Genomic DNA, 27,978 nt, shown 5'->3' with positions numbered 1-27,978 from the left:
TGATTTTGCACCTTCTGCTCTCTCCATCACCCCGTAAAACCCTCCTGTCAACTTCCCTTGGGGAGACACTGCTTTAGAGAACATTCCCAGTATCCTTCTTACATATGCCAAGTAATAAAACTTCTATTGATAATAAAACTGAGTTTTGCATTGTTTGTTACTATCAGAGAACAAACCCTGGTTTTTCAGGTAACAGCACCTGTCACCACCTCTCATTCTATGTATGTTGCTTTTTTCTTGTTTTTGGGCTGTCTCACTTACCTCTACACACCAGAATATAAGCACCATGACAGACTTAATTTTGCTCACTGCTGTATCCCCAGTCCTAGAACAGTGTCTGCACACAGGAAACACTGAATGTTCAGTAGCACCCATAAGCAGAGATGGGATGCTTGGAGACGAATGTCCGCCTTTTGTGGTGACACCATCATGCGGCCACAAGCAGTCCTTCAGTGCTGCTCTCACTCGATGGCCTTGGGTGCAGCTATTGGCAGCATTTCTATTACGTGTTGTCCCTCAGGTCCTTTTCTTCCTTCCTCCACCCACTTTCTAACTCTGGGGCTCCTGTGAGGTCTAATCTGCTTTCGTCTCTTCTCTGTTCTCATGGCTCCACCAGCCATCTCTCCTGGCCAACAACCCCTCCCAAGTATCTCCTCCAGGCTTTTGGCTCTTTCTCTTTAGATGTTCTGCCATCACAGACTTCCTATGTCTTGAACTCAATTGACTTCCCTCATTCCATGTATCTAGCTCATTCTCCCAATCTCCCATGATTAAACCTTTTAATTTTTGAGTGCTCCTTCTTCATTTCATTCGTTCAAGTGGTCACTAAGCTCAGGACTTATTTCCACTTTTAAAATCTCTCTTGTGGCCGGGCACAGTGGCTCATGCCTATAATCCCAGCACTTTGGGAGGCCGAGGCAGGCAGATCACTAGAGGTCAGGAGTTCGACAGTGGCCTGACCAACATGGTGAAACCTTATCTCTACTAAAAATACAAAAATTAGCCGGGGCGTGGTGGCACATACCTGTAATCCCAGCTACTTGGGAGGCTGAGGCAGGAGAATCGCTTGAACCTAGGAGACGGAGGTTGCAGTGAGCCAAGTTCGCACCATTGCACTCCAGTCTGGGTAACAAAAGCAAAGCTCCGTCTCAGAAACAAACAAATAAACAAACAAAAAACCTCTTGTATATAAGGGTTCATTTCCATTTCCCTTGCCCTTGCTAGGCCAGGCCCTTCTCCATTAGGGAACCTCAGGGTTGGAGGGTCCCATCTCTGGCACTCTCACTATCTGTTTAGCCTTTACTAGGACAATTCCAGGATGGATGGCTCACCATTAGGCTGAGTTCGTTGAGGACAGGGACGATGTCCTATTTATTTTGGGTTCACTAGCACCTAACACAGTGCCTGACTTTAAGGAGTTATTTGTTATTTGTTATTTTTATTTTTTAAAAGAAAGGGTCTTGCTGTGTTGCCCAGGCTGGAGTGAAATGGCACAATCACAGCTCATTGCAGCCTCAACCTCCCAGGCTCAAGCAACTAGCTTGAACTACATGTGTGTGCCACCATGCCCAGCTAATTCTAAAATTTTTTTTCATAGAGAGGAGGGGAGGAAGGGTCTCATTATGTTGCCCATGCTGGTCTCGAACTCCTGGCCTCAAGTGATCCTTAAGGAGGTATTTTAAAAACTGTTTTTGAAATAATGCCTCCTGAGGCAGCCTGTTTTATTGTTAATGCCCATTAGATGTGTTTCCCTGTAGGCACAAGCTTAGAAACCTTCCCAAGAAGACCCACAATTCCCACTGCCTTTGGTTCAGGCTCCTCAAATTGGCAAGATCTTCCATTACCTCTCCAAACTTACCATCCATGCTTTCCTTTCATTGCTTCCCCCTCACTCTTTTTTTTTTTTGCCTTCCTCATTTGCTACCTGGCCTGAGAATTTATCCCCCACTCTGCCCTCCACTTGTCCTTATTCCTACTACTCTTCTTGCTGAATAGTCCATTTGGGACTTCCTTAGTCCAGACTTAGTCATATCTTCCTCTGAAGCCTTCTCTGACTACCACCAAGGGTCACTGACACTCCTTTGTCTGAATGCCGTAAGCATTAGTTGTAAAACTTTCACGTTGACATTAACTAGCTTGCTTTCATGAGCTTAACTGTTTCATGAGCTTACTACTTGTCTCAATTTGATTTTAAACTATAGAGGCTTTATGTGCTAAGAACGCCACAGGTTTACATTCCATTTGTGTTGAAGCTATAGTATCCTTTATTTGATACTTGTTTTAATTTTATGACATGAAATGACTAAACGGATGATTTACTGCGTTCCTCTTAAACCAGGGACACGCAATGGGTTCGGCCCATTCCCTTCACTTAACATTACTGAGCTGGGCAGTAAGCTCAGAGCTGCAGATATAAAGACGATTAGACAGATACCTACCCAGGAGCTTACTCCAGAAGAGGACAGATGGATAAGCTACATTTTATAGCAGAATTTGGCAAAGTGTACTGAAGCTATAAACAGCTATGATGGTAAATAAGGTAAGAATTATGCTTAGTGGGGTCAGGGAAAGTTTCTAGAGCTAACATCTGAACTGGGACTTCTATTGGCAAGGCAGAAAATCAGGAAAACGCACTTAATCCTGGCAGAGGAAGCCTCTTGATCAAAAATCTTGAAGATGAAAAAGGACTGGCTGTTAGGAAACACAGATGATGGTGCCCAGAACGCAAGATGAGGGGGAGTGTTGGGAGATGGAGCTGAAAGATACGCTGGTGCCAAAGACTGAAGAGCCTCCTGTAGATAGCACAGGGCGCAGCGCTGAAGGGAAAGAAAAAGTTGGGATTGTTCAATAAAGTTGGTGACTGATTCAGTCGGATTAATTCCGCCCTGGTGGCCTTGTGGGAATGAAGATAACTAGCAGGATAGTCTAAGAAGCCCTGTGGAAGCAGAGTCATTAGCTGTGAATGGGGACGTGGCAGCCAAACGGCAGCGCCCACGCCACCCGCAGTACGGGGCTGGGCTGGGGCTGGGGCCCGCGGTCCCAACAAGCCCAGGGACTAGAGTTGGGCGGGAATCCGGTCCACGCAGCTCGGCGCGGTCCCGGGGACGTGGCGCTTTCCAGCCAATCCCGGCTATGCGATTGTTAGACCAATGGCTGCTCGGGGAAGCTATGCGTCAGCGGCGAGTTTGCTGATGATTGGTCGGAAGGCCGCCTGCGAGACGGATGAGGGCGGGGCGGAGAGCCGCTTCCGGTTGGGCGGTGCTTGCGCGCGTGAGCTGAGCCGGTGGGTGAGCGGCGGCCTCGGCATCCTGTGTTGTGGGGGCTACGAGGAAAGGTAAGTATGGTGATGCCCAGCCCCTTCACCACTGCCTTATCTTTGTCCGCTTTCTTTCTGTCCCCGGTCTTGTTCTTGGCGCGGCAGGGGACTGCCTCATTCGGGGCCCCTGTCTCTGCTGGCGCCGGGGTCCCAGGCCTGAGACTGCTGGAGATCCCAGGGCCCTCGGTGTGCAACCTGGGATGGAGGCCGCCGCCGGTCTTCCCGCGCGCTCTTGGAAGGGGGCTGGTCCGGTCAAACTCCGTCCCATTGAGTACTGTTCTGTGCCTGGTTTGCTGCGTCCTGGTCCTCCGTCTCTGGGTCACGCCACTCACCGAGTCCCTGGCACCAGAGGGTCACTTTTTGCCTCCGGAAGGTCGGAGGGCATTTGGATAGTGTTATTGTAACAGCTCCCTGCTGCCTCCCACTCACCAGCCTGCTTGTATCTGCCAGCCCCGCCCCAAGGCCACATCCCGAGAGTAGGGTGCATCTGCCAAGGTCGTGTTCACTCACCTAAAGGGTGCAGAAACAAGGGGGGAAAGAACGACTGAAGACACTAGGTGGTATCTGTAATTTTAAAGAAAAGCCGAATGTTTAGAGCTTCCATGTTTGGCTACGTATTTCAGTTAGCGACGGAAAATAGTTTTTAAATCTTTGTTGGGGAATTAATCTTTCTTTTTACGTTTTTTGTTGCTTCTAGCCCCATATCCTACTGATCTTTAGCATGCTGCGGTCAGAAATAAACTTAATTCCCTATAGCTGCCGTGATTAAGCGTATAGTAGAGTGGCTTGCAGTTTCGAAAGCTGCTTTTGCATCAAGGTAAAAGCTCCCTGGGTCTCCTGCTAAAACTTTTGAGCCTGTGATCTGAATTCCTAAGTGTATAAAATTCTAGAATAGTGTCTTTGAGAATTGAATTGCATTCATTTTCTGGCATGAACTATGAAGTCAACGTAACTGAATTGGGAATAAGGTGGCTTCTAGTTGTTTTTTTGTTCTAGTAGCTTATTCAGCTTGGAGGCAGAGAACCTTGGAATCTCTGTAAAATTAGTCTTTGCCATAAAATGGAACTTGACACAAGACAAATGCAAGTTTGGCCTCACTCAGTAGATTTAATTAACCAAATACCAAACGAGTCATCACTGAAGAATTTATATAGTATAATCCAAACGAGGAACCAGATATAACCTCTAAATTTAAGATCCTAGAAGACCTACCTACTAACACTTGTCAAGTGTTTACAAGTATTTGTCAAGAAAATGAGTTTCCCAAGGCCTGATCTGAGGTTTTACGGTGATTGGGGGTTGGGGACGGGGGTTCCAATAGGATTCTTTTGAGAATCACAAGTAGGAGAGCCATGAGCTCACAAAAATATATTAAGTATGCCTGAGTGAATAGTACTCAATATAGCTTTGAAACCAACTCATTGTCACTCTCAATATAATCATTGTTTGCTTTCATTCATCCAGTGATGTGTCAAGAAATACTTATTGATAGCACTTTATATCCATTAAAGCAGTATTGGGATCTATATATTGGTGTTATTTTTTAAAATTTATTTATTTTAGAGTTGAGGGTCTCGCTGTGTTTCCCAGGTGGAGCTTTGAACTCGCATGCTGAAGCCGTCCTCCTGCCTCAGCCTCCCACGTGCCTGAGACTGCAACACCACACCCTAGTACATTGGTGTTAACACAGATTTTCTGTAACGTGGTTGTACTGGGGATATTGGAAGGACAGAGGTGTAGCCAAGGATAGCCATGGGAAATGCTAGCTAGACCATAAGGCCCTAGATTCTCACTCTCTGAACTCTTAAGTATGGATGTTGCTGATGCTGTAATTTATGTATCAGAGTTAAGACAGCTGAAATAACACTTGCCTGTTCCTGACCAATTGCCAGATCCAGTAAACGGAATTGGAGCTTGGAGAACACAGGCAGGCAGGAACCATATTGCTGCCAAGTACCGCCCAATTAATTCAGTAGGATGTATTAATCCAGTAAAATGTGCAAGACACTGTATTAGGGACAATATAGGGATAATAATTTGTGCTGGCTGATATGCAGACATTCTTCCAGAAATGCAGATTCTAAAGGGGAGCTAAGGAGACAACTTAAAGTAGCCTATGGTCATTGTTATTGAGTGGTTCAAATGAGTTTTATATAAGTTTATATTGGATCATACCCTTTTTGTCCAAAAAAGAAAAAAATAACAGATCACTTCCAGCTAGAGTGATCATAGTAGGTAGGTCTTCTAGGATCTTAAATTTATTTGTAGACAACTGGCACTGAAGGAAGGTTGAGCTAAATTAACTACCAAATATTCAACAATGTCACGCTTGTTACACATGCACAGCAAAATTACAGCTAGAAACCAAGGCTCCTGTCCTTCTTTAAAAAGTGTTTTATTCTCTAGCCAGAAAAATTTAAAGTTTGTGCTGGTTGCTTTCATTATAGAACTAATGAAGCTTGAGTAATAGTTTGAGACATACTCAGGGTTTTTCTTCTGCAGCCAGATTTTGTACTTTTATTAGCTGTCTTGTGTATTCCCTCCATCACACAATATAATTAGAATGTATTGATGAACCGATGTAACTTCATCACTAGAGAGACGTTAAATAAATTATGTGTTGGTGTCATGACTTTTATCAAATCATAAAGGATGCCATCACTTTTATGTGATGGTCCATTGGTATAGTACTAAAGTTTTTAAGTAAAGAATGTCAGATAGATAACCAGATAACTTCATTTTCTAGATCTCATAACCTGGGCCTTAGTATAGTTAAATTGCTATCAGGCTGTTCCCTGTAATCTCCAATTGAAGTAGACAGTTAAACAATGAGATCCTGCTTTTGCTGCATTATGGAGAAGTAAATGCCTTTTCTGGTGAATATCCATCCAGCTCAGAGAACTGGAGTTTTACTACCACACCCATTTATCCCAATTGTTAACATTGAGCAATGGGTCTTTGGTCAACCAGAATAACTGTTGGATCACTCAGTGTTAACATTCTTGTGAAGTTGAATTTAAACGTCTAAATTTCCCTGAAACAATTTAAGTATTCTGTGACCAATGGCACTTTACCAAAATTGAAAGCTTGGGCCATATATCGATTGCAATACTGGTCCAATGGATGTCCACTATGGACACTAAGGACAAAAATTTCCTTGAAAGCTCTTAAGTTCTTACCTGAAGGGTGGGTCAGGGAGGAGTGGTAAGAAGTTAGGGCTTTTAAGGACATTTTTGGATGGATTGAAGAAACCAATTCTTAAGACTCATTATTATTAAAATCACACTTAACCCTGTTAATCTTTTCTTTTTAAAAATTACTGGAACGATTCATGAAAACAACTTTATAGAAGATCATTATTAGTGACATTAATACTACAAAAGGATGATAGCTACTGGACATCTTTTCTAATCTTTTGGTTTGTGCCTAACATGCTGTCCAATAAAAATGTAATAAAAGTCACATATGTAATTTTAAATTTCAGGTGAAAATCTAAAACAGGTGAAAGTAATTTTAATAATATTTAATCTAATACATATAAAATACCATTCTTTAGATATGAAATGTAACACTTATACCAATCTCAGTTCACACTAGCCACATTTCAAGTGCTTAGTAGTCACATGTGGCTAATGGCTACTGTACTGGGCAGTACAGGTCTAGATTTTTTTTTTCCCCCAAGAAAAAAATACTAGATGTTGCCTTTCGTGGAAGAGAGACAAAATTTTAGAAGGAGAAACTCAAATTTTGAGAGATGGGTGGTGGGGAGATTCAGTTTTCACAAGCATTGGTTTACTTTCTAGATCTCATGATAAAAGCTCATACAGCTAAGTCTTTCGTTTACGTGTATCATATTTTTCCTAATATTATGTTGTCCGTTATGTCCGTAGTATATCCACTGGACCAGTATTGTGATCAATATATATGGCCCAATGGATGCACAAAGATCTTTCCACCTGGAAGTGATCTGTGATCTGTACCTATTCCTCTAAACTTTTTTACGTTTTAGATGACAGTATCCAACTTAAACTTTTTTCTTTTTTCTTTTTTTTTTTTTTTTGAGACAGAGTCTTGTTTCCTCACCAAGGCTGGAGTGTGGTGGCATGATCATGGCTCACTGCAACCTTATGTCTCCGGGGCTCAGGCGATCCTCCCACCTCAGCTTCCGGAGTAGCTGGGACTATAGCTGCACCACCACACCCAGCTAGTTTTTTGTATTTTTGGTGGAGATGCGGTTGCCTAAGCTGGTCTTGAACTCCAGCATTCCATCCACCTCGGCCCCCCAAAGTGCTGGGATTACAGGTGTGAGCCACTGCCAGATAGCTGGCCCAATCTAAACTTTTATAAAGTGTTAAAGTGGGTGAGGAAAATGGTGAGAAGGCCCATTAACTTTGTATCATTTGGTTTCAATTTGATTGAAAAGACAAAGATGCTTCAGAAATGAAGTGCACTAGCTGGTCGTGGTAGCTCACTCCTGTAATCCCGACACTTTGGGAGGCCGAAACCGAGACGGGAGGATCACTTGAGGTTAGGAGTTCGAGACCTACCTGGACAACATGGTGAAACCCCATATCTACTAAAAATACAAAAATTATTTGGGCGTGGTGGAGCATGCCTGTAATCCCAGCTATTCAGGAGGCTGAGGCAGGAGAATCACTTGAACCCAGGAGGTGGAGATTGCAGTGAGCCAGGATCACATTACTGCACTCCATCCTGGGCGACAGAGACAGACTCAGTCTCAACAAAAGAAAATGAAGTGCACTAATGTAGTTTTTCAAATGCTGTGTATGAAGTTATTTTTTTTACTGTTCCTTTTCACATCTTCCCACATAAAATATCCTTTGTCTTAGATGTCCTTTGTTTCTGCTTGAACATACACACACGCTCCATACCAAAAACCATATGGTTTTAGATAAATCTAGTACAGTTTTTGGTATGGATGGTGTTTTTTGTTTTTAGTGTCTGTATTCATAAAACAAGAGGCCTTCTGTTAAAGTTTCTAATAGCCAGGAGTTGGTATATGTGGGCACAAAGGATGTTTTGTTTTTTTTTAAGTAGAACTTACTTAAAGTGCAGATTTTTCATTCCTCCCTGCAGAAAGATAAAGAAGTTAAAGATGGACCATTGACTTTGTCCATCTGGTGGTCTTTGATGACGCTTGTAGGCAGTTTCATCAATAGTAAGGAAGCCAGATTTCAGGGTAGCATTGGATGGTGAGGAAGCAGAGGCAGCAGGGTAGAAACTGTGTGGGTGAGGGAAAGGGAAGCACAGGGTTGAAGGAATAGCACAGTCTGGGAAAGACTGTGGGTAGTGGAGACCTGAGAAGCATTGATTGACAGAATGGAGGAGCCTGTTTAAGGGTGAGATTGGAAGTTTAATCGAGAGAGGGGAAGGAAGGAGAAATAGGTGAGTGATAAAGCTAAATCGCTTGGCTTTTCCTCTTTGGAATTCTGGCATCCTTGTATCAAGATATTAAGCCTGAAACATAAATGTAGTTTTCCCTCTAAATCACAAAGTGAACCAATATATTACATTTCTGTATGCTACATGTCTTAAAATTTGGTATAGTATCCTTTCCAGGCCCTGATAATGTTAGAGTGCATAAGCATTTATTCATATTGTAATATTTGGGGTTGGCAAGAATTGTTAGGGTATTGTGCTATATTTTATTTTGAGAATGTAATCATTTATAAAATTTTCCTAAAGATAAAGTCCCCTTAGGCATAAGGAAAATCGTTTGTTGCAGTGACTTGATTTTACTTGATTCTGCAAGCCTCTGTCATTATTCATATTGTTGGGATATATTCCAAAACATCAACAACATATAATTCTGTTTTTTGTTTCCAAAGTTTTGTTTATCTACAGAATTATTTGTTTATAGGCTGGATATGGTAGCTCACGACTGTAATCCCAGCACTTTGGGAGGCCAGGGCAGGAGGATCACTTGAGACCAGCCTGGGCAACATAGTGAGACTCTACAACTTTTTTTTTTTTTTAATTAGCTGGGCATGGTGGTGCACACTTGTATTCCCAGCTACTTGGGAGACTGAAGTGGGAGGACGGTCTGAGCCCCGGAGGTCCAGACTGCAGTGAGCTATCATCACACCACTCCAAGTACCTGGGTGACAGAGTAAGACACTCTCTCAAAATAAGACTTGTTTATAGTTTGAGATAGAAGTTTCATTTTGCCCTGAAGTAAAGGCATGCTCACTTTAATGTTGTATTTATAGAGCCACTAAATCTTGAATTATCTGTTTACTCTTTAACTGATTTGATTGATCAGTTGAATTATTGGAGGGTCAGCCAGAGTGGTGTTATTCACCCAGAGCAGTATTTTACAAGTGATACATACAGAAAGCTAATAAACATGAGAGTGTGCTGTTCATACAAATTAGACAGTACAACAGGATACAGTATTAAAATTCACTTTCACACCAGTCTTACCAACCCACCCCATTCCTGTCTCTTCCATGAACTTTGAGGTTACCACTGTTTGCACATGGGTGTTTATTTTTCCACACCATTTATGTGCATGTTGTATTTTATACAAATAAAAACAAGCTGGGGAGATAGTTTAATTTTGTTTTGCTTTTTATGTAAATGAGATCTTCACATTGTTTTGCACCTTGCTTTTTTTGTTCACTTGACATATCATGGTGAGTTCTCCATGTCACTGTGGATAGATGCGTCTCATTCTTTTTTTTTTACACTCTTTTTTTTTGAGAAAGGGTCTCACTCTGTCACCCAGGCTGAAGTACAGTGGCGCGATCTCAGCTCACTGCAGTCTCCGCCTCCCGGGTTCCAGCACTTCTCATGCCTCAGCCTTCTGAGTAGCTGGGACTACAGGCATGCGCCACCACACCCAGCTAAGTTTTGAATTTTTAGTAGAGACAGGGTTTCACCATGTTTCTCAGGCTGGTCTCGAACTCCTAACCTCAAGTGATCTTCCCGTCTCGGCCTCCCAACGTGCTGGGATTACAGGCATGAGCCACCACGCCTGGCTTCTTTTTTTTTTTTTTTTCCAGACAAGATCTCTGTCACCCAGGTTGGAGTTCTGTGGCACAATCTCAGCTCACTGCAACCTCCACCCGGTGGGTTCAAGCTATCCTCCCACTTCAGCCTCCTGAGTAGCTGGGACTACAGGTGCGTGCCACCATGCCAGGCTAATTTTTGTATTTCTAGTAGAGGCAGGGTTTCACCATGTCACCCAGGCTTGTCTTAAACTCCTGGATGCAAGTGATCCACCTGCATCAGCCTCCCAAAGTGTTGGGATTACAGGCATGAGCCACCACACCCGGCCTCACGTCGTTCTTTTTTTTGAGACTGAGTCTCGCTCGGTAGCCCAGGCTGGAGTGCAGTGGTGCGATCTCGGCTGACTGCAAGCTCTGCCTCCCAGCTTCACACCATTCTCCTGCCTCAGCCTCCCAAGTAGCTGGGACTACAAGTGCCCGCCTCCATGCCTGGCTAATATTTTGTATTTTTAGTAGGCGGGGTTTCAGCATCCCGTTAGCCAGGATGGTCTCTATCTCCTGACCTTGTGATCCGCCCACCTTGGCCTCCCAATGTTGGCCCATTCTTTTTAAGCTTTGTGTATTTTTCCATAGTAAAGATTTAATATATTTTGCCAATTCTCTTTTTATTTGTTTTCCGATTTTTTAATCATTATGAACTGTCATCATTGAACATCTTACTTAAGTATCTTTGTCTGTAAATGTGGGTATTTTGATGGGTTGAATGAAACAATGTTGAGAAACATAGCCAAGTTCTAACATTGATAGGAATAGAGTAAGATAAGTACCATCTTCAACCCCTTTCTCTGTGGGTTTCATGGTCTTGCTTTCACATTGCTTCTTCTGATGGATTGTCATAAGTCTTAACCTTCACATCATCGGTAACAGTACCTTTTTTGAGACTTGGGGCACTGCCCACCTGCCCCCCCGCCCCCATTATCTCCTTAGGTACATTTCTGTTTGTCTTACTGCATTGTCATATTTACTGTAGAACACTTTCCACTCTCCACTGATACGTCCTCTGCCATTTCAGGACCTCCCACCCTCCCCCACTGAGCTGCTTTCCCAGTGATGAAAGAAAATGTAAAATCCTGAAAACCCTTCTTCTTGATTTTTAATTTTTTTTTTTCCTCTAAGACTTTAACCACTCTGGATAGTACTGTGGGGAATCAGTAGAGTGTACTAAACAGATTTCTACTCTGCAGCTTCTTTGCAGGTTTTTTGTCACATTTTTTCAGTCAAGTGTTCCAGCTTTGTGCTTGTTCATTAGAGTCTCCTGTGACTACAGAGATTCTGAAAGTTTGAATCAGGGCCTGGAAATCTGTACTTTGAACAGTACTACAGGTGGTATTTATGCCTAGGCAAGTATGGGAAACAACTGTGCAGAAGGATAAAGAAGTTCTTACCTGTGGCCAGACCATTTTAATGATTTGGCCTTTGAAGGTGACTCAAGGTTGAGCCTGGATGTTGGAGACTTGGTGCTATAGACCAAGGAAGCTGCCAAGTGTTTCACTGGTTCCTAATCTCATGAACATCAGAATCACCTGAAAAACATTTAAAGCTGCAAATGTCTGAATTCAGCTTCAGAGAATCTAAATCAATAGGGGAAACTTAAAGCTTCCTAGATGATTCTAATAATCAGCCATATTTGAAGACCAGACCACCAATGCGTACAAAAAGTACAGGATTTGGAATCAGCATTTAAATCTTGGTTCTTTCACTTTTAATTCTTACGAATTTAGGCAAAAAGATTAAAGTTGTACTTTGGTATCTTTTGAAAGAAAACAGAAAGTGGACATTTTAACTATAAGTTTCTTATCAGCCTACAATCAGATGAAGGAAACTGGTAAAAATTTCTCACCATAATGAAGAGTCTGATATTCCACCATACTTATTTTATGGATTAAGTAATTGGGATAATATAAAAGACTTGCATAGATGTGTGTATCACATTAATAATTTGGGATGTGAGCTTTTAATTTCTTATTTAGTTATTAAGCGTACTGCCTCCTGAATTAACTGCTTTTCATTTTCTTTAAGATCTAATTATCATGGACCTGCGACAGTTTCTTATGTGCCTGTCCCTGTGCACAGCCTTTGCCTTGAGCAAGCCCACAGAAAAGAAGGACCGTGTACATCATGAGCCTCAGCTCAGTGACAAGGTTCACAATGATGCTCAGAGTTTTGATTATGACCATGATGCCTTCTTGGGTGCTGAAGAAGCAAAGACCTTTGATCAGCTGACACCAGAAGAGAGCAAGGAAAGGCTTGGGTAAGGTGCCAGCTCTCAGGGTTCTAGTGTGGGTAATGACATTCTTTATAAAGGCTAATTCTTTCCTTCTTTTCTGGCTCAGTTATGAGTAAAGTTGTATTGAACTATTAATATATCTTCTGAAAGCTAATCATGGAATTACTACCTCTAAAATTTCATTAAGTGCCTGATTTCATACATTTTTAATTGAATAACAGCCTGTGCCTCGTTCTACAGAGCATCGTTTTTGCATAAAAGTACCAAGTACTGCAGGACCCAACTTGAACTGCATTATCTTGCTACCAGAAGAGCATAGCATGGGGGGATTTCTCATCTCTTCTCATCTCTGCTGCTTTTAATTTTTAAAAACTGTGCCCTATTGACCTGGCACAAACCAAGTCTTTGATGGGCTAATAAACTGCACATTGGATCCCTATAAAGTTTATGGTTTCCCGGGGTGTCCTTCACCCTCTTTATTTTCATTCTCAGATATTTGCTTCATTAAAAAACAAAAATAAAATCAACTTTGTCTTTTAGAAAATTGTAACTTAATGTCTGAGTATGAGTTACTGTTTCAGTAACAGCGGGGCCATAGTCAGATTCTTTGGCTCTCTTGGTAGACAGCTTTTGACCTGAAAAATTGATTTGGTAGAATCCCAGTTGATTATTTCTAATTGGGGATCTGTTTTTTTTGGTCCTTCCAAAGCCTTCCTTTTGAAGAAAATGCAGGTCAACTTTGTAAAAATATTATTCTCAGTGAGCACTATTGGTGCAACTTTCTAAACTGTATTCAAGAGATTTGTGTGGAAAGTTGTGCCACACATAGCAATTTCTAAAAATATTTTGCCTTGTTGGGTAGCATTTTGATCCTAAGACATTGTTATAGGATTTGCTTTGGAAGATGCTGCAGAATAAATTTATTTTTTTGTTGGGTTATCTACTGACTGAAGGGTACAGTGTTTTATTCTTCAACAGTGACAGAAATAAAAATATTTTGCTATGTAGAATGAGTACTATCACATAACATTTGAAAGTAGATATAGATAGAAATGCATCACAGAGTTAGTGTTCTATTAGATTGCTTTCCTTTGAGAGACCATCCTCACTTTCAGTTTTAATCTAATAACCGTACTAACATCCCAGGTTGAAAATAGAAATGCAGGTCGGGCACAGTGTCTCACGCCTGTAGTCCCAGCACTTTGGGAGGCCAAGGCGGGTGGATCACAAGGTCAGGAGATTGAGACCATCCTGGCTAACACAGTGAAACGCCATCTCCACTAAAAAATACAAAAAAAAAAACTAGCCAGGCGAGGTGGCAGGCACCTGTAGAACCAGCTACTCGAGAGACTGAGGCAGGAGAATGGCGTAAACCCGAGAGGCGGAGCTTGCAGTGAGCTGAGATCCGGCCACTGCACTCCAGCCTGGGCGACAGAGCAAGACTGCATCTCAAAAAAAAATTTAGCTGGGCGTGGTGGCGGTTGCCTGTAGTCCCAGCTACTCGGGAGGCTGAGGCAGGAGAATGGCATGAACCCGGGAGGTGGAGCTTGCAGTGAGCTGAGATCGTGCCACTGCATTCCAGCCTGGGCAACAGAGCGAGACTCCGTCTCAAAAAAAAGAAAATAGAAATGCAGAGGGTATTCTAATTCTTCATGTCACGCCCATTAATATTGTGCATGTCCAACTCACATTTTGGTCTGCACATATTTTTTCACAGAATTACTCTTAAATAATGAAAGGCCCTTAGGTTTGGTGTCATTTAGTGTAGATGGTACTTTAATGAGGATGTTCTGGCTCCTTGCAGGTAGGGATAAAGCTCTGCTGGCAGTTTTCAGTAGAAAGTACTCCTTTTTGTGATCAGTGAATATTAAAAGTTCGTCACATATGCAGATTCTGTATTTGATTAGAATAAGATGATAAAGTCATGTTTTTTATTGAATGTACGAATAGACTGTTTGCTTCTCCCAAATTTTGTTGGTAGTGACAAATATCCCTACTTTATATAGTAACATACTGTTGGGAGCAAGAATCCCACATGAACCTTTTAAAAAACTTATTTACTGTGGCATTTCCAGACATTGTTTTGGTAGGGTAATGTATACCAGAACTGGGAACAACAGGTTCCCCCTTTTTTCCATCTGTCTATAAGACATGTAATTATTAAGAGGTAAGTCATTGTTTATGCCTTATTTGCAATAATAGCTAAAAGAACACAGGAAGCATTTTAAAACAATTCAATATACAAGTTTCAGGTATTTTTTCTTATTAAGAATATTGACAGATAGGCCATTTCATGTATCCTTAAAATGAAGATTTGTTTTGAGGTAGTGGTTCTTAATATTTAAAAAGTTTTCTGGCTGGGCACAATGGCTCACGCCTGTAATCCCAACACTTTGGGAGGCCGAGGCAGGCAGATCATGAGGTCAAGAGATTGAGACCAGCCGGGCGCGGTGGCTCAAGCCTGTAATCCCAGCACTTTGGGAGGCCGAGACGGGTGGATCACGAGGTCAGGAGATCGAGACCATCCTGGCTAACACGGCGAAACCCCGTCTCTACTAAAAATACAAAAAATTAGCCGGGCGAGGTGGCGGGCGCCTGTGGTCCCAGCTACTCAGGAGGCTGAGGCGGGAGAATGGCGTGAACCCGGGAGGCGGAGGTTGCAGTGAGCTGAGATCCGGCCACTGCACTCCAGCCTGGGCGACAGAGCAAGACTCCGTCTCAAAAAAAAAAAAAAAAAAAAAAAGAGATTGAGACCATCCTGGCCCATATGGTGAAATCCTGTCTCTACTAAAAATACGAACGTTAGCTGGGCGTGGTGGCGCGAGCCTGTAGTACCAGCTTCTCAGGAGACTGAGGCAGGAGAATTGCTTGAATCCGGGAGGCAGAGGTTACAGTGAGCCGAGATCACGCCACTGCACTCCAGCCTGGCAACAAAGAGAGACTCCGTCTCAAAAAAAAAGAAATCCTTGATATATGTATTATAGAAGTGAACTAGAGCAGTTCATTATCCTTTTGGGGATCACAGGCCCAGGCCCTTTGGGAGTCTAATGAAAGCTAAGGACTTTTCCTCAGAAAAGTGCACGCTTATATATACAATTTTGGGCCAGGCACAATGGCTCACAGCTGTAATCCCAGTACTTTGAGAGGCTGAAGCAGGAGGACTGCTTGAGCTCAGGAGTTTGAGACCATCCTGGGCAATATAGGGAGACCCTCTCTCTACAACAAATTAAAAAATCAGTTGGACGTGGTGGCGTGTGCCTGTAGTCCCAGCCACTGAGGAGGTTGAGATGAGAGGATCCCTTCAGCCTGGGAGGTCAAGGCTACAGTGAGCTGTGATTGTACCACTGCCCTCCAGCCTGGGTGACAGAGCAAGACCCTGTCTCAAAAAATAATAATAACAATAAAAATAAGAAAATTTTGTGTACTGAAAATTTCAGGAATATTGGTCACCTTTCTGGAGCCCATTTATTGATCCAAATTCTTAAACAACTGAAGAGTTTGCTTTATGCTCCTTGAAATGTAGAGGTATGTGCTACCTCCTAAAAGAAATAACATGAGGTGCACTAATGCATTGTGTCTGTCCTAGAATAAAGGCTTATTTAGTGGCATCCATAGGGTTCTCCGCTGTCACAGGACTATGACACCATCAGCTTTATAAATTTACACAGGCATTTAAAGATGATGGTTTAGAGCCTTATGCCTAAAATAGGATGTGCCCACTTCCAGTGTACTTACTGCCTGCAGGCTTGATGATCAGCAAGAATGGCTTTTACATTTTTAGAGGCTTGTTTAAAAAGAAAAAAACACACACACACACCATACCATATGTTGCCCACAAAGTCAAAAATATTTACTATCTGTCCCTTTTTTAAAAAAGAAGTTTGCCTTGTAAACTATTTTTCTGTTTAGGTAAAAAAATATATAATTTTTTTCTTAAGTTTGCCAACCCCTAGGTTAAACCATTTGAGATGTTTGCATTGAATAGAATGTTCTTTAGCCAGCTTCATTAAGAAAAGCCCGTCTTGAACAGTCATGTCTTTTTTAATCTGGGCGATCCTTCTCTTAGGCTATTTATAATAGTTTAAAAATACCTTTTGGGGATAGGAGGGGTTCTGGTTGCCCTTTTTCCTTGCCCTTTATTTATGAACTGTACAGTGGCACTATTAGTAACCAGTATCATTCGAGCACAAACTGCATCCCATTATAAATAATGTAGAACTTTTTAATGTTGGTATAGCTTCATCTGTGAATAGTGTTAAAATTCTACAGGACTAAAGTTACAACAACAAAAATTGTCCTTATGTCTATGTACATAGAAGAGGATATTTAAGAGATAACTTCTTTTTTTTTTTTTTTTTTTTTTTTTTTTTTTTTTTTTTTATTGAGACAGGGTCTCGCTCTGTCCCCCAGGCTGGAGTGCAGTGGCGCAATCTCAGCTCATTGCAACCACAGCCTCCCAGGTTCAAGAGATTCTCCTGCTTCAGCCTCCTGAATAGCTGAGATTATAGGCATGCGCCACCATGCCCAGCTAATTTTTGTGTTTTGTTTTTAGTAGAGACTGGGTTTCACCATGTTGGCCAGGCTGGTCTCGAATTCGTCACCTCCTGCCATGTGATCTGTCCACCTTGGCTTCCCAAAGTGCTGAGATTACAGGCGTGAGCCACTGTACCAGTCCAGAGATGACTTCTTACTGGTTTACCTTTCCTGTTAACATTTTGGAGCAAGATTACACATTCTCTGAAGGAAAATGCTAGTTACTTATAGGATTTAAGTAATAGTTGTATCTAATACCGTATCTGTATCAAGATGAGTCTCTTTTCATAGTGTCACTAGTGCTCTTCAATTCTGATCACTTTCCTATGTTTTTTCATGAAATAAACTGGGGAAAGACATTTGCTACCAAGTGACAATCTTTTCAATCCTTATAGGTAGTTACTTATAGGATTTAAGTAATAGTTGTATCTAACACCCTATCTGTATCAAGATGAGTCTCTTTTCATAGTGTCACTAGTGCTCTTCAATTCTGATCACTTTCCTATGTTGTATTCATGAAATGAACACAGACTGGGGAAAGACATTATTTGCTACCAAGTGACGATCTTTTCAGTCCTGCAAATAATAGAGCATAGGAGTATACCAAGATTTCGCTTCTGTTGGAAGTTTTGACTTGAACTTCGTATTCCAAACTGGGCTGCTTACTTGGGTAACATTACATAGGATGATCTTGCCTCTGTAGTTAAGTGATTGCACCTTTAAACAGAAGTTTTCATATCATGCCCATATTTTTAAATCCATAAGATGATAGATCTGGAAGAAAGACACTTATAAAGCTTCATAAAGCTACTGATCCTTTAGCTTTGTGGTTTTGCTTTATGATCTACATACTAACTCTCTCAGCTTATTAACATTCTCATAATCAGATATACATTCTTACCACATCATTTCCTCAGAGTTCTCTGTTTTCATGTAAAAATCCAGTTCAACATAGTATTTAAAAGCTGCTAGCCATTTTTTAGATACGCATCTTCCTGTCTTTTTATCTGTTTTTTAAAAATAATCTTGCCTTGAGATATAAATGATCCCAGAACTTTTTTGATATCTTCGTATTTTTATCAAAAGTGTTACTTTTTCTAAAAGCAGCTACATTTTTAAAGTCGGATGTAAATATTATGAATTTTTAGAAAACCATGATTATTTACCAAGAATTGGAGTTTCTCTTCTGTAAGCAATAAAGAAAAATAAAGTTCAGCCACATCTTCACTAGAGAAAATAAAAATGAAAAAAAGGAAAAACAAAGTTTTACATGTTGTTTGATACAAAGAGTGGAGAACTTGGATAGGAGTGGATATTCACTCCTGAATTCTAACCATAGACTGAAATCTACCTCTAAAGAGATAGGCTGAGTTTGCTTTTGGATCCAAGTGCACCAGCCTTGACTATGTTGACCTTATTCACTGTGGCTTGTTACGGACCAGTAATGGACCATTTTTTTCAGTTGCTGGCCTGGCAGTTTTGTTTTGGAGACAATTTTTTATTTCTGTGCATTAGCCCTGGGCACACACCTGGCTAAGTCCAGAGTTCTGTGTCTTTTTAACCTTTTTGCTGGATTTCTCTGCATTTTCTACAGAAAGATTGTAAGTAAAATAGATGGCGACAAGGACGGGTTTGTCACTGTGGATGAGCTCAAAGACTGGATTAAATTTGCACAAAAGCGCTGGATTTACGAGGATGTAGAGCGACAGTGGAAGGGGCATGACCTCAATGAGGACGGCCTCGTTTCCTGGGAGGAGTATAAAAATGCCACCTACGGCTACGTTTTAGGTAGGTCCCTACTATCTGGGGGAAAAAGCCTTGTGGAGCTGGCACCTTGAAACGTAACTGTTTTGTCTTGTAGAATGATTGTAGATAAAATAGACGCGGATAAAGATGGGTTTGTGACGGAGGGGGAGCTGAAATCCTGGATTAAGCACGCCCAGAAGAAATACATATATGACAATGTTGAAAACCAGTGGCAGGAGTTTGATATGAACCAAGACGGCTTAATCTCCTGGGATGAGTACAGAAACGTGACTTATGGCACTTACCTGGGTAAGGGGCAAGATGTCAGCCTGGCAGAGACCGTGGTCTTGAGTCAAAGAAACAAATGGGTCACGCAGTAAAGGAAGGGAAGCTTATCTTAAATAGTTCAATTCAGTGCTAAACTGATTCCCTTTATTAATTTTAAATTTGTATATTATGTTTTTTTAATATGTTTAATTGTCATTTTCTGAAGTCTGTTATCTTCTACATTTTTAGCATTTTACATATATTTTACCATTTTTTCTTTATGTCATCCCTCATAGAGACAATTTTTGAAGTAGATTCATTTGAAAGAATACATTGGGCCTGGTGCCGATAGCTCACGCCTGTAAGCACTTTGGGATGCTGGGGCAGGACGATTGCCTGGGCCCAGGAGTTTGAGACCAGTCTGGGCAGCATAGGGAGACCCTGTGTCTACCAAAAAAAAAATTTAAATTTAAATTAGCCAAGCATGGTGGCACATGCCTGTCCTAGATACTCAGGAGGCTGAGGTGGGAGGATCACTTAAGCCCAGGAGGTTGAGGCAGCTGCAAGCCATGATTGCACTGCTGCACTCCAGCCTTGGGGACAGAGCAAGACTTGTCAAAAAAAAAAAAAAAAAAAGGCTATAAGGCTACATAGTTCCAACAGTGCAAAGCAAGGGGCTTTGAGATGTCTCTTGACATGGTCCCAATAAAGTGTTGTACCTAAAATTCAAACCAAATTAGATTTCTTTATAACTGGTGAGAAGTCTTTCTTTAATAAAATAGCTTTCCTTGATAAAATTCAACTATTTCAGTATGTCTGCTTACTGAAGTTTGGAAATGAAAATTTCCCATTTGTTTTCTCTGGCACATGAGTTTATCAGCCTGCTTTGCAAATGCTTCAAGGCAAATAAATGTTAATTTGATTGCTTTTTGTTGATTTGATAGCTTGTACGCTTGGGCCACCTGTTAGTAATTTTCTTTTACTTGTAACACTTGCCTGCTGCTGAATACTAGGCAGTGAGTCTTACTGAGTTGATGACCCAGGGTGTTTTTATTCGTGAAACTCCTCTGTTGTACATGGTTATAGTTTAAGACAAGAATGTATTAATATAAATGGTACTTTCTCCATTTTAATCCTGGAAATTAGGCAACCTTCTGGGTTAAAGCAAGCGTTCTCCTCCACTGACTAACAGTGAGTGTATAATGGATCTGTTTCCCCACAGATAGCCAGCTGTCTGCATTAATTACAGGACTGCATGCATTTCTGGTGAAGAGACTTTTATTTCTGTGTCAGGCTTGTTCTCTTTCCTAAGACTAAAGTGGCACTCTCTCTCAATGCTTGACACTTAGCCAAGAACCAAACATATCCTTCACCCAATTAAGAACACATGTATTAAACAGTCAGCACAGATGGAGAGGCATCCTGCTTCTTGCTCTGGCTGAGACCCAACACCTTCCTGATTTATTTGGAATTAATGATAAATATAAAGCAAAGAGTAGGCTATTGGTGACCTAAACAAAATGGTGTGTAAATAAATCTCAGCTCTGACCTAGGCACTCACTTGTTGCCCAGAATGATTCTTCAGCGCTGTGCATGATTATGTGCATAAAAATCTGTTGAGAGCTCTGTTGCCTCACAGGGCAAATGATTCAACGTAATGGGTATTTCTGCTGCCTGAGACTGCATAAGCTGAAGCACTGACTGGAGAAGCAATGTCTTTATAAGGCATCTTTCCCCAGAGGCGTGAGGGTGGACAGCACTGAGGGGGTCATGAGTTGGCTTAGAGAAGTGAGGAGGAGTATTTGTTACTGAGTGTTCTTGATTCAATTTGGAGTTCAGGTATAAATCATCATAGCTCTTAGTTAAAAATCTGTCTCAATGAATCCGCTATCCATGAGAGAAAGGTTAACACCGTCTCTGCCACAAGTAAAATATGAAATACTGAGATCTACCCTGCCTATAGCAAAACTAGATCAAGAGCCTACCTAAAGCTGTATACAGGCCAGCTAGGGCAAGAACTGGTGCTTAGGATAAATATGGCATTCCAAGCAGAGCTATAGGAATATAGGTTTTGTTGTTAAAGTTTTGGCCAGGCATAGCAGCTTATGCCTATAATCCTAGCACTTTGGGAGGCCAAGGCAGAAAGGTTGCTTGAGTCCAGGAATTCGAGGCCAGCCAGGGCAACAAAGCTAGGCCCCATCTTTACAAAAAAAAATATATCAAAAGGTAACCAGGAGTGGTAGTACTTGTCAGTAGTCCTAGCTACTTGGGAGGCCGAAGCAGGAGGATTGCTTGAGCCCAGGAGTCCAAGACTGCATTGAGCTATGACTGCACTGCACTCCAGCCTGGGCCACAGAACAAGGCCCTGACTCTATAAATTAGAAAAAAAAAAAAAAAAATGTATCTTCCTATTTCCATCCTTATGTATGTATGTGCATGTTGCTATTAGGCTATTTGAGTCCAGTCAACATGTTTTACCCCAAGGGAAGAGAGCACTTATGTAAGAATTTAGTCTTAAAGTATAAGTTGTCTTGTTATGTTTCTTATTTATGTTACATCGTACTGAAACTTTGTTCAGAAGAGACACCTTAGCATCTGAGAAAGGCTTGTTTGCCTTACGTTCTCCATCTCAACCTATTACGGCTTTGAGAGAGAGAGAGAGAGAGAGTGTGTGTGTGTGTGTACGTACGTACGTACAGGATCCCAAAGCCTTATGATTCATTAAGCTGTCTTTCTGAATTTTTGACACTCAATAAAGAATGAAGCTTCAAAATGCTCAACTCTCAAAATAATACAGTAGTTTTGTTTTTGTTTCTTTAAACTGTACTTAAAGTGTGGAAAGATTGAACAGTCTCAAAGGTCAGCAGTAATGATGTTATTCTTAAAGGGGCCCTGTGGGTCTTTTTTATAAAACCAGTGTCATATCCTTTTTATATAATCAATGTTGCAGGAACAATAATTTCTTAACATTAATGTGGGTGTCTTTTACTTTTTAAAATATCTTCACCAAAAAATTTTCATGTCTGTTATCTTAATTCGGTTTATACAGGAACTCAGATTGGAAAAAAAATTTATTACTTTCCTGCAGTTAACTCCACATCCTTTCAGCTTAAAAAGCTAAATTTCGGCCAGGCGCAGTGGCTCATGCCTGTAATCCCAGCACTTTGGGAGGTTGAGGCGGGTGGATCACAAGGTCAGGAGATCGAGACCATCCTGGCTAGCACAGTGAAACCCCGTCTCTACTAAAAATACAAAAAAATAGCCAGGCGTGGTGGCGGGTGCCTGTAATCCCAGCTACTCAGGAGGCTCAGGCAGGAGAATGGTGTGAACCCGGAAGGCGGAGCTTGCAGTGAGCCAAGTTTGCACCACTGCTCTCCAACGTGGGCGACAGAGCAAGACTCTGTCTCAAAAAAAAAAAAAAAAAAAAACAAAATTTCACTTTTCCATATTCTTATATAGAGACTAGATAACTGCTGCTTGTGTAGCTCAATATCATAACAGATGGGTAGTTCCAAATTCAATTTGGTTCTAATCTAAGGGTGTTTTTTTTTTTTTGTATGCCTTTGTCATTATTGACATAAAGTGAACTGTATGTATTTAAGTGCACAATTGATGAGTTTTGACGTATGTGTTTACCAGTGAAACCACCACTGCAATCACGATAATGAGCATATCCATTATCCCCCCCAACATTTCCTCACGTCCTTTGGTAATCCTTCTCATCCTCCCCATTCCCCTGTCCATAGGCAATCACTCATCTGTTTTCTGTGACTAAATTAGTTTGCATTTTCTGGAATTTCACATAAATGGGGATGAACAATACCTGTAACTCTTGGTAGATTTCTGCGTTGACTGAAAGAAAAAGAATGTGACCTTCAAAGTGGTGGCATTCTATTGCTTGAATCCAAGTGTCCATTATATGAGGTAGAAGGCCTTTGGTTTCTGTCTTCTTAATGGGATCCTAATGTTTAATAAAAATAGCAATAACTGACATTTATTGAAAGCCAACTATGTGCCAGGCATTGTTTCTAAGCACTTAGATATATTTTCTCATTTAAACCTTACAACAATCTTGTGAAGCTGGCACCATTGCTATCTCCATTTTACAGATAAAAAAGACAAAGGCACAGGCCAAACAGCTAGAAAATGATAGAGTTAAAACTCAGGCAGTGTAGGACTTGAGAGCCACCACTGCCTTCCAGATGTAACTAGAAAATTCAAGCCTTCTAGCAGCCTTAGTACCAATAGTGAAGCATAACAGTGAGTTACATAGTTCAGGAGCCAGAGTTCCATGTGAACTTGAAGCTGACTCTGACATCCCAGTACTGGAGCTGTAGCCCAAGACTAAATGTCTTTGTACTGCTGCAGTTTTACCTGTGTAATCAGTTATTTCTTCATTGCATGGTTTATCTTTATTTGAAGTTGATTTCCCACCCCACACATTTTCATGTTTTCTGAAAGCCTTTTAAGATTTGACCTAAATTTTTGTTTTCTAGATGATCCAGACCCTGATGATGGATTTAACTATAAACAGATGATGGTTAGAGATGAGCGGAGGTTTAAAATGGCAGACAAGGATGGAGACCTCATTGCCACAAAGGAGGAGTTCACAGCTTTCCTGCACCCTGAGGAGTATGACTACATGAAAGATATAGTAGTGCAGGTGGGTGAGAACAAGGATTCTGAACAGGGACTCAGTTTCTCTTTTTGTGGTTTATTCTGTCTTTCCCCTTTAGCCTTTCCTGTGTATTTGGCAGAGTGATATGCTATGTAAGTACTGGCCAGATTCAGAATCCAAGGTCTGTCACTGTTTTTCTGTGACCTTGATCAAGGTGCCTTGGGCATTCTGTTTAGTATGATAATACCTCTATCATGTAATATATTTTGCCATTTCATTGGTAGCTTCATATTGTAAAAATGGGGTGAAATCCTATTATTTAAAATATCCCATGACCAATAGTCAGACATCGAGTAATAACAGTGATACTAAAGAACTCTCACAGAAGGCAGTTACTAATAACATAGACTATCTATAGCTGTACACATAATCACTGGTCACATCTCCTGTTAGTGTGACTTTCGCATGACTAAGGCGACCAGGTAGATCATCATAGGCGGGATGGGATAGTTTGTCATTAAGCAGTGTCAGTGTTCTGCCAGGAAGACTCAGTTCTTTTAGATTGAAGCGTAAGAAATTGCTCATGTTTTACCATTTCCTGGCTAGAAATGGTTTTAACCATACAGACACACATACGTACCTACATACATACATACATGTATGTGTATGTTTAATGAATGATAAATGTTTGCCTAAACTAGATACTTTACTTTCTTCTGGCAAATTCGGAGACTAACTTAATAGTCTCTTCTTATTCTTTCCTGTTTAGGAAACAATGGAAGATATAGATAAGAATGCTGATGGTTTCATTGATCTAGAAGAGTATATTGGTAAGTCTCTGCTTCTAGTGTTTTTCTTAGAAAAGCTGAGAAGCTTTGGAAGATGTATTTGCTGGCCAGGCGCAGTCGCTCACGCCTGTAATCCCAACACTTTGGGAGGCCGTGGAGTTCAAGTCCAGCCTGGTCAACATGGTGAAACCCCGTCTCTACTAAAAATACAAAAAAATTAGCTGGGTGTGGTGGCAGGCACCTGTAATTTCAGCTACTCAGGAGGCTGAGGCAGAAGAATTGCTTGAACCCAAGAGGCAGAGGTGGTAGTGAGCCGAGAACACACCAGTTGCACTCAGCCTGGGTGACAAGAGTGAAACTCTGTCTCAAAAAAAAAAGAAAGGTGTATTTGCCCATAGAAACAATTTACCCCAAAGGTCAATTCTCACTAGCTGATTAGCTGTCACCAGATCATTAACCAGACCAGTGTGATAGTGGGTTGTGATAAAGTATCCATAGCCACACTGCCCAATCAACATATAAATGTGAGCCCCATATGTAATTTTAACTTTTCTAATAGCCACATTAAAAAGTGAAAAGAAACAGATGAAATTTCAACAGTGTGTTGAAATTCTAAAATACTGTAATTTCCACTTAATATAAATTATTGAGGGTTTTTTAATACTTATAGCACATCCCAGCCACATTTCAAGTGCTCAGTAAGCACCTGTGGCTACCATCCTCAACAGCACAGATATAGCGTATCCTGCATGCTCAGTGGAACTGATGGTAAAGAGTTGCAGGGAGCCCAGACTGACATAGGAAAAACCAGGGAAAGGAGATAGAGAATGGATTAAGAGATGGATAAATAAATGATGGGGAGTTGCTGATCCCTCTTGGTAGACATTCCTTTTTACTGTGTTCCGTTCATATTTTCTGTCTGATTCTCTGACTACTTTACTTTTGTTTTTTAAGTTTTTCCCTTTTGACATTTCCCTTTTTAGTGTCTAATTTTTTTTTAAAAAATTGTTTTGGATGTCACACCTTCAAGGCTAATTTCTCCCAAGTAAAGCTCTGTTTTATTATCGTCAGACTAATTTTAAGATACTCTCATTGCTTAAAAAGAAAAAAAAAGCTGTCTTTCTTACCAAGTAGTTGAGCAAATTGTTTCCCAATTATTGTGACAGAAATTAAAATGAGTAAAGGAGCTGGGTGTGGTGGCATACCCAGTTACTTGGGAGGCTGAGGCAGGAGGATCACTTGAGTCCAAGAGTTCTGGACTGTAGTCACAAGTTCATCATCAATATGGTGACCTCCTGGGAGCAGGGGATCACCAGGTTGCCTAAGAACGGGTGAACCAGCCCAGGATAGAATCAGAGCAGGTCAGAACTGTGCTAATTAGTAATGAGGTTGTGCCTGTAGATAGCAACTGTACTCTAGCCTGAACAACATAGCGAGACTCCATCTCTTTAAAAAAGTGAGTAAAGATGGAAAGTAAGACTGTTACTACAAATGTCATTGTTACAAATACTTTGTTTAGAACGATATTAGATATTTTAATGTTTCACATACTTATTGGGAATAACTTATTCTAGCACACCATTGGTTTTGTGTTTCAGATAAACCCGTTTGTTTTTAGACCTCTGATAGTTATCTGAGATGTTTATTTTAAGCCTCAAAGGAAGACTTAATCCTTACCTCTGTCACCTTTCATTAAACTGTGTGGAGCAAGTCAGTTATTCCAATTGAATTACTCCTTGACCGTTGACCTTCCTTTTCTTAGGTTCAGTGATGTACTTTGAACTTTTCTTAAAGAAGGATGAGCAATGGAAGATAGGATAGGGTGTTTCCCTAAATGGTTTTTTTTTTTTTTTTTTTTTTTTTTTGGAGAAGTTTTATCAGGACAGTGGATAAATGCCTAGGTGCATTTACTGAGCCCAGGTTGATGTTTATAGGGTTTTCTACTTTTAAATGATTTATCTTTTTATTCTTGGCTTTTGCCATTTTATTGCCATTGCTGAAACTGAGGAACTCTTTTGAACCTCCCAAGGAGAAGAATTTGTATAACTGTTAACTACATCACTTATCAAGCATTGAGGCCAAATAAGGAGATATTTCTGTCTCCCTGTGTATCATATAGATTCATGGACAGAGGAGTTATATTTTGAAGCTACCAAAGCTACCTTGTGCGTGTGTGCTTTTTTTTTTTTTTTTTTTTACAAGTCAGTAACTAATGCAAATACTTTTACATCTGGGGTGCTGGGCTTTGTAAACCTAAAATTCTCCCAAACAGTATCTTTCAACTTCTAGTGCCCTGTTGAAGGAGATCATGAAGAAACAAAGTTCTTCGCCTCATAAATTTAGCATTGAAAAGAAGCCCCCATCAGTGCCTGTGGAAACATAGGGAAAGAAGAAAAAACAAAACAAAACTCCCAAAGTTATGCTGATAATTATTTTTATTTTTAAAATCTATTATAGAGCATTGCAGACATACACGACTTTTTTTTTTTTTCTTGAGACAGTCTTGCTGTGTCGCCCCGGCTGGAGTGCAGTGGTGTGGCATGATCTCCACTCACTACAACCTCTGCCTCCCAGGTTCAGGTGATTCTTATGCCTCAGCCTCCTGAGTAGTTGGGATTACAGGCGTGCACCAGCACACTTGGCTAATTTTTGTATTTTTAATAGAGGCGGGGTTTCACCGTGTTGGCCAGGGTGATCTTGAACTCCTGGCCTCAAGTGATCTGACCGCCTCAGCCTCCCAAAGTGCTGGGATTACAAATGTGAGCCACCACACCTGCCCCAAAATTAGAATAGTATAATGAATCCCCATGTACCCATGCCTAACCTCAACAACAATCAACTTACAGCCAGTTTTTTTCTTAGCCACATCCACTTCCTTGCTTCCTTCTTACTTTGAAGTAAATCCCAATCATTATGTCATTTCATCTGTAAACATTTAGGTATATATGTCTAAAATGTATATGTGTTTCTAAAAACATTTTTTTAAAGGTAATGTCAACCCAAGAAAATTAATAGTCCCTTCAAATCATCAAATAGATTGAATCTTTTAAAAATAGAAATTCGGCCAAGCATGGTGGCTCATGCCTGTAATCCTAACACTTTGAGAAGCTGAGGTGGGCAGATCACAAGGTCAGGAGTTAGAGACCAGCCTGACCAACATGGTGAAACCCTGTCTCTACTAATAATATAAAAATTAACCAGGTGTGGTGGCACGTGCCTGTAATCCCAGCTACTCAGGAGGCTGAGGCAGGAGAATGGCTTAAACCCAGGAGGCGGAGGTTGCGGTGAGCCAAAATCGCTCCAGTGCACTCCAGCCTGGGCCACAGAGCAAGACTCTGTCTCAAAAAATAAAATAAAATAAATAAAAATAGAAATTAAAATAGTTTGTCTTTAGTCACCTAGCTTTAAAATGCACTTACATTGTAGTGTGTTGTGTATTCTAACTTCCTTTA

General features: G+C 41.0%; 1 protein-coding gene across 3 annotated transcripts in view; it reads left to right on the top strand.

Moving 5' to 3' along the window:
* Positions 1 to 3,193: 3,193 nt before the first annotated feature.
* Positions 3,194 to 27,978, top strand: part of CALU (calumenin) — a 33,829-nt gene continuing 9,044 nt past the window's right edge. The window contains exons 1-6 of one of the 3 annotated variants that reach the window (XM_010378741.2): positions 3,306 to 3,334; positions 11,360 to 12,172; positions 12,367 to 12,598; positions 18,702 to 18,895; positions 23,617 to 23,783; positions 24,508 to 24,568. In XM_010378741.2, coding sequence (XP_010377043.1) covers positions 12,160 to 12,172; positions 12,367 to 12,598; positions 18,702 to 18,895; positions 23,617 to 23,783; positions 24,508 to 24,568 — 667 coding nt within the window. In that variant the 5' untranslated portion in view covers positions 3,306 to 3,334; positions 11,360 to 12,159. Of the gene's footprint in view, positions 3,335 to 11,359; positions 12,173 to 12,366; positions 12,599 to 18,701; positions 18,896 to 18,968; positions 19,163 to 23,616; positions 23,784 to 24,507; positions 24,569 to 27,978 lie in introns of all 3 variants that reach the window. The other 2 variants (XM_010378742.2, XM_010378743.2) reach the window with 2 other exon arrangements.

This window comes from Rhinopithecus roxellana, chromosome 6, assembly GCF_007565055.1.
Source record: "Rhinopithecus roxellana isolate Shanxi Qingling chromosome 6, ASM756505v1, whole genome shotgun sequence".
In the NCBI taxonomy this organism is placed as follows: domain Eukaryota; kingdom Metazoa; phylum Chordata; class Mammalia; order Primates; family Cercopithecidae; genus Rhinopithecus; species Rhinopithecus roxellana.
Note: the sequence above shows the minus strand (reverse complement) of the source record. Positions and strands in the feature narration are given on the sequence as shown.